The sequence below is a fragment of the Aphidius gifuensis genome, linkage group LG3 (assembly GCF_014905175.1).
Source record: "Aphidius gifuensis isolate YNYX2018 linkage group LG3, ASM1490517v1, whole genome shotgun sequence".
Taxonomy (NCBI): domain Eukaryota; kingdom Metazoa; phylum Arthropoda; class Insecta; order Hymenoptera; family Braconidae; genus Aphidius; species Aphidius gifuensis.
This window is the reverse complement of record NC_057790.1, coordinates 3975549-3990327: the sequence shown is the minus strand read 5'-3', so window position 1 is coordinate 3990327 and position 14779 is coordinate 3975549. Positions and strand designations below refer to the sequence as shown.

Sequence of the window (14779 nt, the reverse complement as noted above, 5' to 3'; positions counted from 1 at the left end):
TTTTAAAAATGAATAAAAAGTTGTTATCAACAACGTAAAAAAAATAAATTTTTTTTTTTTAATCTGTACACGTGTATTTTTATGAAAATTCAATATTACAATTTTAATTATTTTGACAAATAAATTTTAAAAAGTATCTATTAAAATAAAAATAAATAAAAAATTAATTCAAGTATTTATAACGTCGAGAGAAATAAAGTGATAACTTCAAGACCTGTCTTAACTAGCCACAATAATTTTTTAAAAAAATCAAAGTTACTTTTTTTTTACAAATAAAAAAAAATAACAAAAAATAAATATGATTAAATAATACAAGAAAATAAATCAATCACATTGGAATTCAAAAAAATATCAATGTGAATACCTTACTGTCAAATGTTGAATTATTTTTAAAAATGTGTTAATGGAAAAATAATAATTTTATAAATTCAACTGACAATTCAATTCACAACTGATTGAAAAATTTCTTGATGAATTTAATTGCTTTGAGTTAATGAGATATTATTTTTTTTTTGAAAGTTGATTAAAGTTTCTACTTATATTCAATTTAAATACGCTGAATTATTTAATACTCAACATAAATATCTATATTGCTAAATATAAACTGTCGTTGACATTTAAAATAATGTGACTATAGTTTTATCTATCGTTAACAAGCAAAATAATTATTGTAAGGGATTTAATACCATGTGTTATTTACGATCACCATTTGATTGATCAACATTTCAACTTTTTTTTTTTCTTCATATACCCACTGGCAATTGTTTTCTTTATTAAAGAAAATTTTTTTTAATATAGATAAATATATATTTATGGAATTTACCCGATGGCTTATTTATTTTTCCAGTCGTCTCATTGACATTCCCAAGAAATTTTATAACAACTAAATACAATAACTTTTTTATTAAAATATAAATACAATTTAAAAAAGTAATATATAATATCTTGAATAACAATTAAAAAACAATATAAATTTTTATTTATATATTTTTTATTAAACTTTTAAAGTTATTATAAATTTTAAATGTTGGAAAAAAAAATTAGAGCATTAAATTTTTTTAAAAATGCAATATAAGTATGAAAAAAAAAAAAATTTTAAGTAAAAAAACTTGTGTCAGATTGTGCACAATGGATATCTGTCAGATAAAAAAAACTTGCGAGAGATTTTGTGAAAAGCTTTTGAACTGTGTCCAGTGCAGTTTTCACGTTATATTTATGCTCATCTTATGTGGCTTTTATCGCACTTTAACTGAATCATGGATGGCAATTTCTAATGTATCTAAAAAATAAAAAAAACCTCAAAAGATATCTATCAAGATTTCCATTTCATAGCTTCAGAAAATATATATATATTTTTTCATCTAAATAATAATAATAATGATATTATTATATAAATAAATGTCATGATAAAAAAATCCATTAAATATATATATTTGAATTTTATACAGATAATGCGATTGATCGATTTTAAAAAATCACAAAAACGTGAATACTAAAAATCTAGTCTCACTTTTATAAAATGTACAATAATAAAAGCAATTCTGAATTTATATATATTTCTACGTATAAATTTGTAGAAAATTTTGCTATAAATTGGCTGCTATAATAACGAACGAACGAACGACTATTAAAATAACTGATAAAATTCTACACAATCTCGCTTTATATATTTTCCAATATATTATCATACAAATTTTTATGATAATCCTATTTTTTAAATTTATTATTATTTATTTATTTATTATTATCAAAATTTATATATATATTCATTTTTAAAAACTTTGATAACAATTTTTTAAATTAACGCATGTTTGAACGTATTTATCCACGTATGTATAAATTTAGTATAGAAATTACGTGTTTTTCTGGGGGCTATAATAAAACTGCTATAAAATAAATCAAATTATTTTCGAAGAAAAAATCAAATTTTTAATTATAAAAAATAGAAAAAAAATTCATTTATTTATTTAATTATTTTAAACATTATTGTAATTTAAAAAGAAAATAAAATAGAAAAGCATAATTCAATAGTTATTAGGAATAATTTAATTCAATTGAAAAATAAAGAAATAAATAAGCTAATAAATTATTTAATTAATCAATGAATAGATAAATTGATAAATTAATAATTCAATAATTAAATTAATAAATAAAAATAATATCAACTCAATTGTTCACGTAAAATTCACGTATAAAATTAATTAACATAAAAAAAAAAAAAACTCCTTTAATTAATATAAAAAAATTATGTCTATCATATACAATCCACGTGGTATAAATTGTGTTTCATTGGTCCATGATTTCCCCTCCGTATACTGAGCTTGCGGCATTCGCACATTCTACCGTTTTACTCTCAGTCAACGCTTGGCGCCGGTATCTCGCATTTGCACTGTCACATTATTATTCTCACTGTATATTTGTAGCTTTTTTTATTTATTTATTTTTACACACGATCAAAGTGAAACTAGGTAAAATAAGCATAAATTTTTATAAATTCCATGTGACATAAATTAGGTATACTTTTTGTGGATAATTATAGATGCACGTGTGAAAGTAAAAAAAAAAATTAAAAATGTGAATTTTGTGTGCTAATTATCATCAAAAAAATATAATAAAAAATTTCAAATGATTTTTAAATAATCATTATCAACACCTCTAAATTCATTATTCATATATTCTCATCACTAATTGTTTTAATACCAACTAGTACATTTTCTTATTCAGTTTTAAAGAAAAAAAAAAGAAATTAAAAATTACATTCTATGTAAAATTAAACAAAAAATATAATTATTGGTAATAAACTTTTATTAAATTTGGGTTTATTGACTATACAAACACACGGTTCACGTGATTTCAATTGAAATTAATAGCCAAGCCAGCTGCAACAATAACAATTCTACGATTTAATTAAATAATTTAAATGAATAAAGTTACCATATTATACTAAAAACCTTAAATTACAAAAAAAAAAATCAAATTTAATTCTACAAACTATATAAAATACTTCAATTGAACGAGAATAAAAAAAATTAAAAATAACAACAACAATAAAAACTATAAAATCGTCTTCAAGAAAAAAAGAGAAAAAAAAAAAAAATTTATGTGTTCAAGTCAAGAGCCAAACTGTTTTTTATACTTGATGATATTTATTTTTATCATTATTTTATTTAATTTTTTTTTTTAATCTCAGCAGAAACGTGAGAATACATTCCACCAGTTTAATAAAAAAAAAAAAAATAATAATTATATTCGACATTTAATCCCAGGTGTATATACGAGATCAATCGTAGAATCCGATTATATTTATTTAAGAAAAAAAATAATTAATTTCTTTTTTTTTTTTTTTTCATTAAAACATCCTAAGACGTTCTATCGCAAGGACAATTTTTTGATCAGCGGCAAGTTGTTTATAAAAGTATAACAAGTACTTTACTAACGATGGACAATCAAGTGAATGATATACGTAAAGACAGAAATGTAACAGTCACTCTTGCCTTATACGACAGTCGAAACAGGGCTCCCTATACACTATGCCTCATTTTCAAATAAGGAGTGGTCTATTCCAAGAGAAAATACTCTGATATTTTATATTTTTTTCCCATTATTATAATATTTTAAAAAACAATTTAATTATATTTGCAATTATATATGAAATATAGCTAGTGACACAGAGATTATAATTATCATCACACACACACAAAAGTTTAACACATTGGTACAACTGACAGTGTCACTTTGAGTGACATAAAAGTGTCGCTAAGAAAATGTTCATTAGAACTTTGTAAGAAATATATATATAAATTTAAAATAGTCAAGTTTAATTGTTGAAAAAAAAAAAAAAAATGAAAGAAATTCATCAACATGATCATCATCTTCCTGGATGTGAAGACAGTGGTGTTGCAACATCTGGTGAACTTGGTGATGCTTCATTTTGTGGTGAATACGATGAAGTTATATGCGAAATTAAAACAAGTAATAAAAAAAATATTTTAGATACACAAGATCCAAGGTATGATATGCAAAATTAGGCTATATATATTTCATTAAAATTATAATATAAATATAAAATTTGATTATAAAAAAAAAAAAATATCTTAGGTATATTGCAAAGTGTACTATTAAACAACACTATTATCCAGAAAGTGGTTGGGGTTGGATTGTCGTTATATCAAGTGTTATGGTACAAATACTTAGTTCTGGTATTCATGGAGCTACTGGTATTTTGCTTGTTGAGTCTATGAAAAAATATCAACAAAATATCATCAGTGTAGGTATGTTCAATCAACATACTCGATTGTCCTTTTTTTTTTTTTAAATAAAAAAATATTATAGATGATAAGGTTTATATAAAAAGTGGAAGACAAACATTTTGCCAAGAAAAAAATAATGATAATTTACTTGTTACGCGTTCAATGATCCAAGGGTGTTTAACTTTTGGTGAAAAAAATGAAAAAAAAAATGTGATTGGACATTTTCTCTGTGTTTTTTTTTACAAAAAATACTTTAGGATTTTATAAGACAACAATGAAATTACTATTTTTGATGAGAATACCAAGTTGAATGGTCTGAGCATCATGCCAAGTTTAAAAAAAAAAAAATGATAACATAGAGTAGCATATTTAAATTATTTAAAAAAAAAAAAACAATTGGATATATTATTACGGTTAAATTTAAATTGAAAATTTAAAAAAAAATGAAATCATTAAAGTTTTTAAATCTTTACATTGATTATATATAATTAAATTTTTTTTTTTTTTTCACACAAAAAGAAGAATAGATCAACTAATTTATAATAATTCATAAAAAAACGACTTTCATTGGCTTTACCGTATTATCGTAAGATTACCCTGATTTTTTATTCACCCCAAAGGTGTTTTTTTTTTTTTTTTTTCTTTCTCTGATTACGACTGGTTCTCGCTATTGAATCACGCGATCTGACCAGTTTTTTAAATACACATTAAACATGTCTACTATGCCGATCTTTTGATACCGATTTTTATCATTTTTTTTTTTTTTGCTCATTTATTTAACACAAAATTCGCATTACTATTTTATTTATTTATTTTTTTTATTATATGTATTTTCATTTTAAAGTATAATATATAATAGCAAGCAATTTAATTTATTATTTTCATTCAAACAGGAAGAGGAAATATAGTAAACAAGTTACAATTGATTCACCCCAACTATATATGATAGCCAAAAAAAAAAGTCACAAAGTAAATTTTAGTTCCTCACATATTTTTACGCATGGTAAATGATTTATTGTGAAGCTTATAAATTGACAAAGATAATATTATTATTTTCCTTTTTTTTTTTTTGAATTTATGATGTAATACAAAATAGATAAGATATATTACATAATAATTATTATTGATTACGATTAAAATGATGAAAAGAAAGAAAAAAAAAATTGTCATTAAATTAACTAGGACAAGATAAAAGATTAAATAATAATTGCATTACTACAAAAGGTGGTTTGAAAGTTTTCTTATCTGTCAATTTAAATCAATGTATCAGTAATTGCCAAGAGCAATATGCACTTGCGAATTGCATCGACAATTTTACTGTAAACAACGTGCCGCCCTCAATATCCATTTGCATAATGATTACAGTGCAGATGCACTTTAAATCAATGAAAAAGAAAAAAAAATTCAATACAGATTTTACTTTATTTATTGCCACTTTTTTGGATTATTTGAATAAATATATTTTTTGTCTTTTATATTTAATTAACAATATTTTTCAATATGACACCAAGTTAAGTACCTTCTCTAAGGAAAATATATATTTATTTTTATGAGATAAAAAAAAGTTTTAAAACGACAAAACTTGTCACTCCAATTGGGATAAATAAAAAAAAGTTGCAAAAGTTGTGTAATTTATTGTTTAAAAAATTGAAAATATATGAACAATATTTTGTCATTTTTTTAAAACCGGAAGAAAAAAAATAATAAATAATAATACAATAATTTAAAATAATATTTTTTATTTTCAAGATATATCTCAAAGTTCCATGAGAATATTGCAAAGTGTAAAGTCAAGAATATTGTTTTTTACTTGGCAAATATAGTTTTACTTCTCAAACAATGACACTGTTTTTTTTTTTTTTATTTCAATATAAATGATGAGTCATTAAACTTTTTCCCTAGGCAACCAATTTAAGAAATTAATCATGATACTTTTAAAAGATCAGACAATATGACATCACTTTTTCACTTTAATATCTCAATTGAAACTTAAATATTGTCGATATAATAAAATAAAGATAAACAAAATGAAAAATCAATAATGAAGTTTTATGATTTTATAAATTCAATAGACACACACACTGTAGTTTATTAAATTATAATAAAAAAAAAGCTATTCAAAGTGGATGTTACAATAAGAAATAAGAAAGTTATTTATTTATTTTTTTCAACTATTTATTTTGATGACAAGTAGAGCTTGAGTTTGTTTCGAGTCAAGCACAATTACCAACTCGTTGAATAAACTTTTCAAAAGTGTCATTATATATACATACAACAAAATATTAGTTGAGCAAGTTGTTATCCATAATGACGAGCTATTTTTTTTTTTTCTTATTATTTAACAGTTTTTTAAATGAGTTGAATTTAATGATTGATGATAAATTACAAACGCAAACAAGTCAGTTTCATTTTATATTTACCAAGAAATTGATTACATTACTGAAAAAAAGAAATAAAAAAAAAAAAAACTGAAGCAAAAGTTGAGCCTCAGCTAGTTTCTCTTAACCATATTTATTTTTTTTTTTTGTTTGAAAATAAAAAAATAAATAAAATAATATAAAAAATAAATGGTTAAATGTTTTTTTTTATATATAAAAAAAGCCGAAAAGAAAAACATTAACACAAAAGGGGTTTATTGACTCTATCTTAACTCTCAATAAAATACTTTTTTGTCTAAAACACGATTTCAGAGAAGAATTTTTTCTTGCACTATAACTTTATATCGACGAGATCATGACCACAAAAAAAGGGTCGAGTATTTTTTTTTATATAATAAAATAAAAATAAAATAAAAGGGTGATAAAGACAGATCGTAATGTGTTATATTTTTGAATGAATTGTTCAATCGTAAATCATAAAAACAAAATCAATAAAATTGTAATAATATTTTTTATCATTAAAAATATATAATCAATGAAATCATTGTTGAATTTATATTATTATCTGTGAATTTTATATGAAAATTGTCATTAATCAAATATATATTTCTCGTATCATTAGTTTTTGAACTTTGACAAGAATCACTTTCCAAGTTTTATTATTTATTTGATATGCAGATTCACTTGATAGCCCTCTCAGGTCGTTCTGGTTCGTTTAATTTTCGTGATTTTTAAATTTTAAGATGCTCCAAAAGATATGAAGTTTCTTTAATGGTCAATATAATGAAGTTTCATATGACTATGTTAAACTTAAATGACTCATAACACTAATCACATATTTTTTTATATTATTTTAAAATACAATAAAAACTTTTTTAAAACAATTATGATAATGTGAAAATATAATAAATGTAATAAAAATTTTTCAAAACTATTTTACAATAAAAAATATACTTTTGTTGTTATTTTTAAATTAAAAATTAATAAAATTAACTTGAAAAATTTCGATTTAAAAATCATTTATTAAAAACAATAAATTATTTGTACTATTGATTTTTTTTTAAAGAGAAATTTTATACAAGATCAAAATTAATTGATCGTAAAAGAGAATGGATGGAATTTTATTTTTCAAGGAATCTCAATTGATTCAATGCACTTTTTTTTATCATACCAATAATATTTGTGTGTAATAAAAGAAAAAAAAAAAATAACAGAAAACGTTCCAATTGATTAATCGAGTGTCACAAAAATAAAATAGATTGGGATATATATAAATACACAAACATCTATCGATAAACTTGGAGGAAATTGAAATGAAATTTTTGTAAAAACGGACTACCAGTCAATCTTGTGTCATGATAATTTTGATGAATGTATTTCTTTAATTAAAATAATAATAGATATAATAATAAAATAAACAAAAATATATTTTTAAAAATGAAATAATTAGTTAAAAATAAAATAATTATTATGACACTCAACATAATAAATAATCTCATATAAAAAGTTTAAATTGTTTTATAATTATATAAATAGCATCATTAATTGCACGTAATTAATGAGAATTATTTTTTTGTTTGTTCTTAGGATGGCTTGGTGCAATGTCAACAGGTGTTGCTTTACTGGTTTCACCAGTGACAATAGCTTTTTGTCGAAGAAAAAGTACAAGATTAACAGCAGTCTTTGGAGGACTTATAACTGCTCTTGGATGTTTATTTACATCTTTTGCATCGCAATTTCATCAATTATTTTTTAGCTATGGTACTGTTGTTGGTAAGTTGTTAAATAATTTTCAAAAAGTTGATGTTATTATGTTCAATTGTATTTACTAAAAAATTAAACAAAAATCTTTTTATCCATAGGTATTGGTGTTGGTATGACCCGAGATTGCAGTACACTAATGGTAGCACAATATTTCAAACGTAAACGTGAATTTGTCGAGATATTTATAGTTTCTGGTAGTGGATTAGGTATTGCAGTTATGTCAGCATTTATCAAAGGAGCTGTTAGGTATTCTAATATTATTTAAATCACTATTTTATTGCTAATTATATATCATCAAAATATATATGATAATTTTGTTTTATTATTATCCAGTAAAAATGGTTGGAGATTAGGACTTCAAGCAGTAACAGTTGTCGTATTATTAACATTTTTTCTTGGCACATTTTATCGAAGTGCATCACTATATCATCCACAACGACGTGCAATATTACATTTAAAAAATCAAAAACGTAAAATAAAAGATAAAAATAAAATTGATGATAGACCACCATTTTTTGATTTTAGTACATTAAAAAGTAAAACTGTACGAATTTTATTATTATCAACTGGAATTTCTGCATTTGGTATTAATACACCAATTTTTTATTTGGTAAATATTATTAATTTTTTAATTATAAAATAATTTATAAATAAAATTATTATTCATCTAGACAATAATTATAATAGAAAATTAATTAAATTTATTTTTTTTTAGGCTCACCAAGCTGAAGAAGAAGGACTTGGTGATACAGTTGTTGTTCTCCAAGCTTACCTTGGTCTAGCATGGACACTTGGCTGTGTTTGTTTTGGTCTATTAGTTGTTCATCACAGTGTTGAATGTAGAATAGCACGTCAATATTTAACACAAGCAGCAGTATTTATGTGTGGTCTTTGTATATTGGCATTAACAGCAGTACATGGAAATTACAATGCATATGTTATGTTTACATGGATATATGGTATTTTTTGTGGTGGTTATCATTACAGTTTAAAAATGTACACATATGAAAGAGTTCGTGCTAGAAATTTCGCTAAAACATGGGGATTTGTACAGTGTTCACAAGCAATACCAATTGCAATTGGTGTACCAATATCAGGTATTTAAAAAATAAATAATATAAAATTTTATATAAAAATATTAATAATAATAATTGTATTTAATTTTTTGCAATAGGATATATGAATATTGGATGTGGTGGAAAAGCTGGTTATTATTTCAGCTCAACTTGTGTACTTGTTGGTAGTTTTACATTATTTTTTATTGATTTACATAAAAGAAATTTATCACGTCACAAACATACACGATCAAATGGTACAAAGCATCTTTGTGTTGCTGAAAATTGTCCACAACGAAGAAGATTATCATTTAGTCAAGAACCAGATAATGATGGTACTGCAACTGGTGGTCCAGCAACAGCTCTTGTTATGGGTACTGAAATTTCACCTGGACAAGGTAATAAGCGGCCTCAAAAATAAAATCTTGTATTTTTAAATCATATAGATAATTATTGTCTTAATTTGTTTATACAGGTGAAATGATTGATGCATTGGGAGTTGATAAACCAGAGCTAACATGTATTTCAGAAGAGGGAATTGCTGATATGGATTTACCAGATAATATACTTGATGATTTAGATTATATTGGTGATTGCATAACATCATGTAACAAGGTTGAAAATTATTTGATGCTATCAGAGTTTGAAAATAATCTTATTGCTGAAATGCCAATTATAATGGATCGTAAGGGACGTAGATGGTCTTTGGCAAGATCTAAAGGTACTCAAGGGAGTCAAGGAGGTGGTAATAATAATGCCAACAAACTTGAAGAGGATGATGATATTAAACCAAAATGGCAATTGATGGCTACTCCTAATAATAGACTCATTACTGTTATTGATGAAGCTAGCACGTAAGTTTTTAACTTTTTAAATTGCATTTTACAATAATAAATATAATTATTTATTTTATTTTTATTTATAGGTCTCACATTGAAGGTTAAAATGGAAATCAACTGATTCTTCAATTAAAACAAAGGCATAATTATACTTAAAATTTTAACAAATTAAATTTCGACTGGAGTCGTTGAAAGTAAATAAATTATTTATTTATTTATTCATTTTTTTTCATGGTAAAATTGTGTATTAATTATTATGATAATATTGACATTAATTATTTTTAAATAATCTATATAATTGAGTCAAAATAATAATTCTTTTTTTACTTTATTATAAAGTTTATTATTTAAATTTTAATGTCAATATTATTGAAATAATAAATACTAATTTTTTAATCAAAAAATGAATAAATTAATAATGAAAAAAAGTATTTGTTTTTTTTTTTTTTTTTAAATTAAAATTGTTACTCAAACAATTGTTAGGCAAACGCGCAAATAAATGTTTTTATTTTAAATTTATTTAAAATTATTATTGTAAGCTATATATAATATAATATATTAGAACGTTGAATTTTTAGAAAGATCATTTCTTTCCTTCAAAAAGACAATAAATGCAATTCAACGTTCAAATAAGTTTCCTCTTCATAAATAGAAAATTTTTAGAAAAAAAATTAACAAAATTTATTAATGAAATTATCCGTCCAACAAATGAGATATTTTCCAGAAAATTTAAAATATCTAAAATCGTTAATATTCAATGTTGTTAATATAAAAAAATTTAAAAATATTATATTTAAATGTCGTAGTAAATTTGCGCGTGTTTATTATTTTTTTTTTCTAGCTAATTAATTAACAATTCTCAGTGTATGTAGTATTTCAATTGCTGATTTTAATAACAGCATTTATCTCATAAAATATATATTACATGAAAATAATTAAAAGTCATCAATCGACGCTCATTGTGCAATAATTTTTAATTAATTAAAAAATAATATTAATCGAAATTTAAAAAAACATTAGCTATGAAAAAAATTAGTAGATATAATAATTAATATTATTTACAACTGGAATAATATTAATTTTTTGTAATTATTATTATATTTTTTATTCGACAAAACCTGCCATTTACAAGAAAAAAAAATAATTATAATAAATAATGTTTGTTTTGAGATATCCATCACTGCCGAGTTGAATTTTTTCTTATATCCAATAATAATAAAATAAAAATATGTAAATTCGAAAAAAATATTCAATACATCGCTGATTTATCATAATATAATTTTCAATACGGAAAAAAAACAAAAACAAAGGAATAAACAACATAAAAAATGGCCGCAAAAAAAATTGATAATAATGATAATAATAATAAAATATCCTAGTCAATGATAGAGTAGAAAATATTTGCGTAATTATTATTTAATTTATAAACAAAATATATATTGTCAATATTAAACAAGCATGTAAATGCATATTATGTACCAATTGTAATAATGATAATAAAAATAAAAAATGAATTAAACTTACCCAAATATTGCGTCTCAATTTTTTTTCTCTTGGCATCAATTATTTGTTCAATTTATTTGTCAATTTATTAATAACACAATTAAAAACACTTGATAAGAAACTTTTTTTTTGAAAATATACTATTTAATAAATTTAATACATATATTTTTGTATTTATATTGTCAATTTGGGTTATTTATTTCATAAAAAAAAAAAAAGAAAAAACACGAAAAAACTAAACACATGAATTATCACTTTTTTAACTCACTTACTCACTCACAATAAATAAATAAACTATTCAATTAATTATATAAAAAATATAAACAACGAATTTAATAATTAAATATTTTATTATTAACACTTAATTGTCGATTTAATAAACAATTAATAAATATGCTCTTTACCGGAGCAAATTAATTAACAAATGGCTCCGAATCGCTCGAAAAAAACAACTGACGATCACCCGCCAAAAACACACGCACACAATTTTTTTTTTATTTATTTTTTTTTTTTTTTCACAAGCGCTCGATGCGTAATAAATTTGAACTAATTTAATTCGTAACGGACGTAAACAAATGTTTTGAAATTAAAAAAAAATAAATAAATAAACGTCAAACGTTAAAACTTACTCCAAAATTAATAATTAATAATAATTCAAGTACTAAAATATAAAACAAAAAAAAAATTGATTAACATTAATAAACTATAATAAAAAAAAATATTTAATATGATTATTGAATTTAGTGTTGAAAAATTAAAGTTGTATTCAGTGTATTTTCAATTAATAACCTTAAAAATAAATTAAAAATTATTATAAACATTAAAAAGTGGATTAACAATGTTGTTATTAATTTTAATGCTAAATTTTATAGAAATATTTGCCTCAAATGGTGATAAAATACTCAAAGAATTGGGTGAAAAACAATATTTAACAATAGTTGGTAAGATAAACAATTAATTTATAATAATAACTAATAAATAAAAATAAAATGTACAATTTTTTTTTCCTTAGAAAGATCAAATTCTCCAATTTATGGCACATGCTGGCACAATGCATTAAATAAATTAAAAGAAAATTGTGATAATTTAGATGAAATTGAGCGTGTATTATTGACTCTACGTATGATAAATTGTTTTCTAGATGAATCTGGTCATGAGACATATGATTGTCATGAAAAAAATACAGATTATGAGAGAAGAAAATGCATGGGTAAAATGTCAAATCGTGCATTCACAGCATACAGTGAATTTTATACTCATACAACAACAACATGTTATTATATTAGTTATGAAATGAGACAAAAACAAAGTGAACAAGCATTAAATAAATTACATGAAACATCATCAATAATGACTGATAAAATAAATGAAGCAAATGTCATACAAAGTATGATGATGGAAAGTCAAAAACAAGCATTAAAATTACAAAATGAATTATATGATCAAGGTAAAAAATTAGAAACAACAATTAAATTATCAGAAGCATCTGTTAATTCAATGGTTACAAAATTTGAAGAAACATCACAAAAACAACAACTAATGTTATCTGAAATATTTATGTATATTAAAACATTTCAAGAATGGATTATTGGTGAAGTATCATGGTTTCAATCAATATCATATTTTTTTATAGCATGTATTATTTGTGGTTTATTTAGTTCATCTAAAAAAACATCAAATGCTAGAATGCCATTATTTATTATTTTAAGTGCTAATGTTATTGTTGAAAGAATGCTTGTACAATATTGTCATAATTTACATGATAATGATAATTTACAAAATTCTAAAATACATGTTGGACAATTGACATGGTCAGTTAGATATTCAGCAATTTTATTATGTGTTATTATATTAATATATTATTATTATAAATATCGTGATGTTCAGTATGAAAATAACAGAGCATTATTAAGAATTGAAGAAAAATTAAATAAAATGGATAAATCTTGTACAAGTAATATGGAAATTGTTGAAAAAATATGTCATTCACCAAAATATAAAAAAGAAATTATTATATTTGATGATAATATTAGGATAAATAATAAAAATAATCATTATTTAACGAGAAGTTGTGTCAAGAGACTGAAAAATTAATTTTAATTATTAAATTTTAATAATTGTAAATATTTATATGTATATTTATCTAATAATTTTTTATTATATTTCATTTTTTTTTTAAATACAATTTATGGTAATGGATATTTAGCAAGAAGTTGATTAATTTGTTTGTATTTAAGATTTTTAGCATTTGGTGTTAATGTACCTTTGAGTGCTTGTTCTTTACCAAATTTTTTATTTTTTAAAAATGTTTTATAACAACTCTGAAAATTTTGTGCTTCTTTCATACACATTTTGTCTTCATTACCATTTTGATCAAGACAATTTAAAAGAAGTGATATCTCATAGAGACAGCCTTGTTCTGAAATATTAATTAATAAATTAAGTATTTTTAAAATAAATAAATTATATTTTTTGTTTTTAAATACCTTTGTTGTGTAATCCTTTTCCACTGACACGATCTCTCAATGCTAATGGTAACATCATCTTGAATGGTACTTTATTTTCATTTTGTGGTACCCTGCCATATTTTAAAAATACTATACTCGATCTCATCTTGATATTTATCTGTCAATAATTTTAATAATACATTTTATTATTTACTCCAAAAAATACATTGTTTTATTATTATTATTTTGTAGGTTACATTTTACTTGTTTCTTAGAAACATGAATGTTTTTTTTCTTATAATATTTACAGCAATTATTATTTATTGCAACTGTGATCTTCTATATTAAGCTTACACTTGTTATTAATAATTAATTAAAACCATTCATATTTACATAAATATATAAACAATTAATATTATTGTTAAACTCACCAAAATTATCTTCTTGTTTTTATTAACAATATAAAAAAGCTCTATGAGTTTTTACATAGATGGCAACATGAGTATCTTTTTAGTCGTAAAAAAAAAAAAAAAAATATCAAGG

The 14779-nt window shown here is 22.4% G+C and overlaps 3 protein-coding genes across 9 annotated transcripts in view; 2 read left to right on the top strand and 1 right to left on the bottom strand.

Annotated features, from left to right (window-relative positions):
- Nucleotides 1-10509, top strand: part of LOC122851540 (monocarboxylate transporter 2) — a 69479-nt gene extending 58970 nt beyond the window's left edge. For 4 of the 6 annotated variants that reach the window (XM_044150827.1, XM_044150829.1, XM_044150831.1 and 1 more), the window contains exons 2-8: nt 8216-8401; nt 8491-8638; nt 8726-9002; nt 9108-9489; nt 9567-9845; nt 9923-10301; nt 10373-10509. In XM_044150827.1, coding sequence (XP_044006762.1) covers nt 8216-8401; nt 8491-8638; nt 8726-9002; nt 9108-9489; nt 9567-9845; nt 9923-10301; nt 10373-10391 — 1670 coding nt within the window. In that variant the 3' untranslated portion in view covers nt 10392-10509. Of the gene's footprint in view, nt 1-3190; nt 4010-4098; nt 4272-8215; nt 8402-8490; nt 8639-8725; nt 9003-9107; nt 9490-9566; nt 9846-9922; nt 10306-10372 lie in introns of those variants that run through there. The other 2 variants (XM_044150830.1, XM_044150828.1) reach the window with 2 other exon arrangements.
- A 2089-nt stretch (nt 10510-12598) lies between these two features.
- On the top strand, nt 12599-13883 carry LOC122853539. Its single transcript, XM_044154040.1, has 2 exons — nt 12599-12730; nt 12802-13883. The coding sequence occupies exons 1-2, from the start codon at nt 12628-12630 to the stop codon at nt 13881-13883; spliced, it is 1185 nt and encodes a 394-aa protein (XP_044009975.1). The 5' UTR covers nt 12599-12627.
- Nucleotides 13884-13963: 80 nt separating this feature from the next.
- On the bottom strand, nt 13964-14749 carry LOC122851538. 2 transcript variants are annotated; one of them, XM_044150825.1, is made up of 3 exons: nt 14668-14749; nt 14276-14414; nt 13964-14208 (listed from the first exon to the last, which is right to left on the bottom strand). In XM_044150825.1, the coding sequence occupies exons 2-3, from the start codon at nt 14400-14402 to the stop codon at nt 13976-13978; spliced, it is 360 nt and encodes a 119-aa protein (XP_044006760.1). In that variant the 5' UTR covers nt 14403-14414; nt 14668-14749; the 3' UTR covers nt 13964-13975. The 2 variants fall into 2 exon arrangements, with proteins under 2 accessions (XP_044006760.1, XP_044006758.1); XM_044150823.1 differs by lacking the exon at nt 14668-14749 and adding an exon at nt 14494-14597.
- Between the last annotated feature and the right edge of the window lie 30 nt (nt 14750-14779).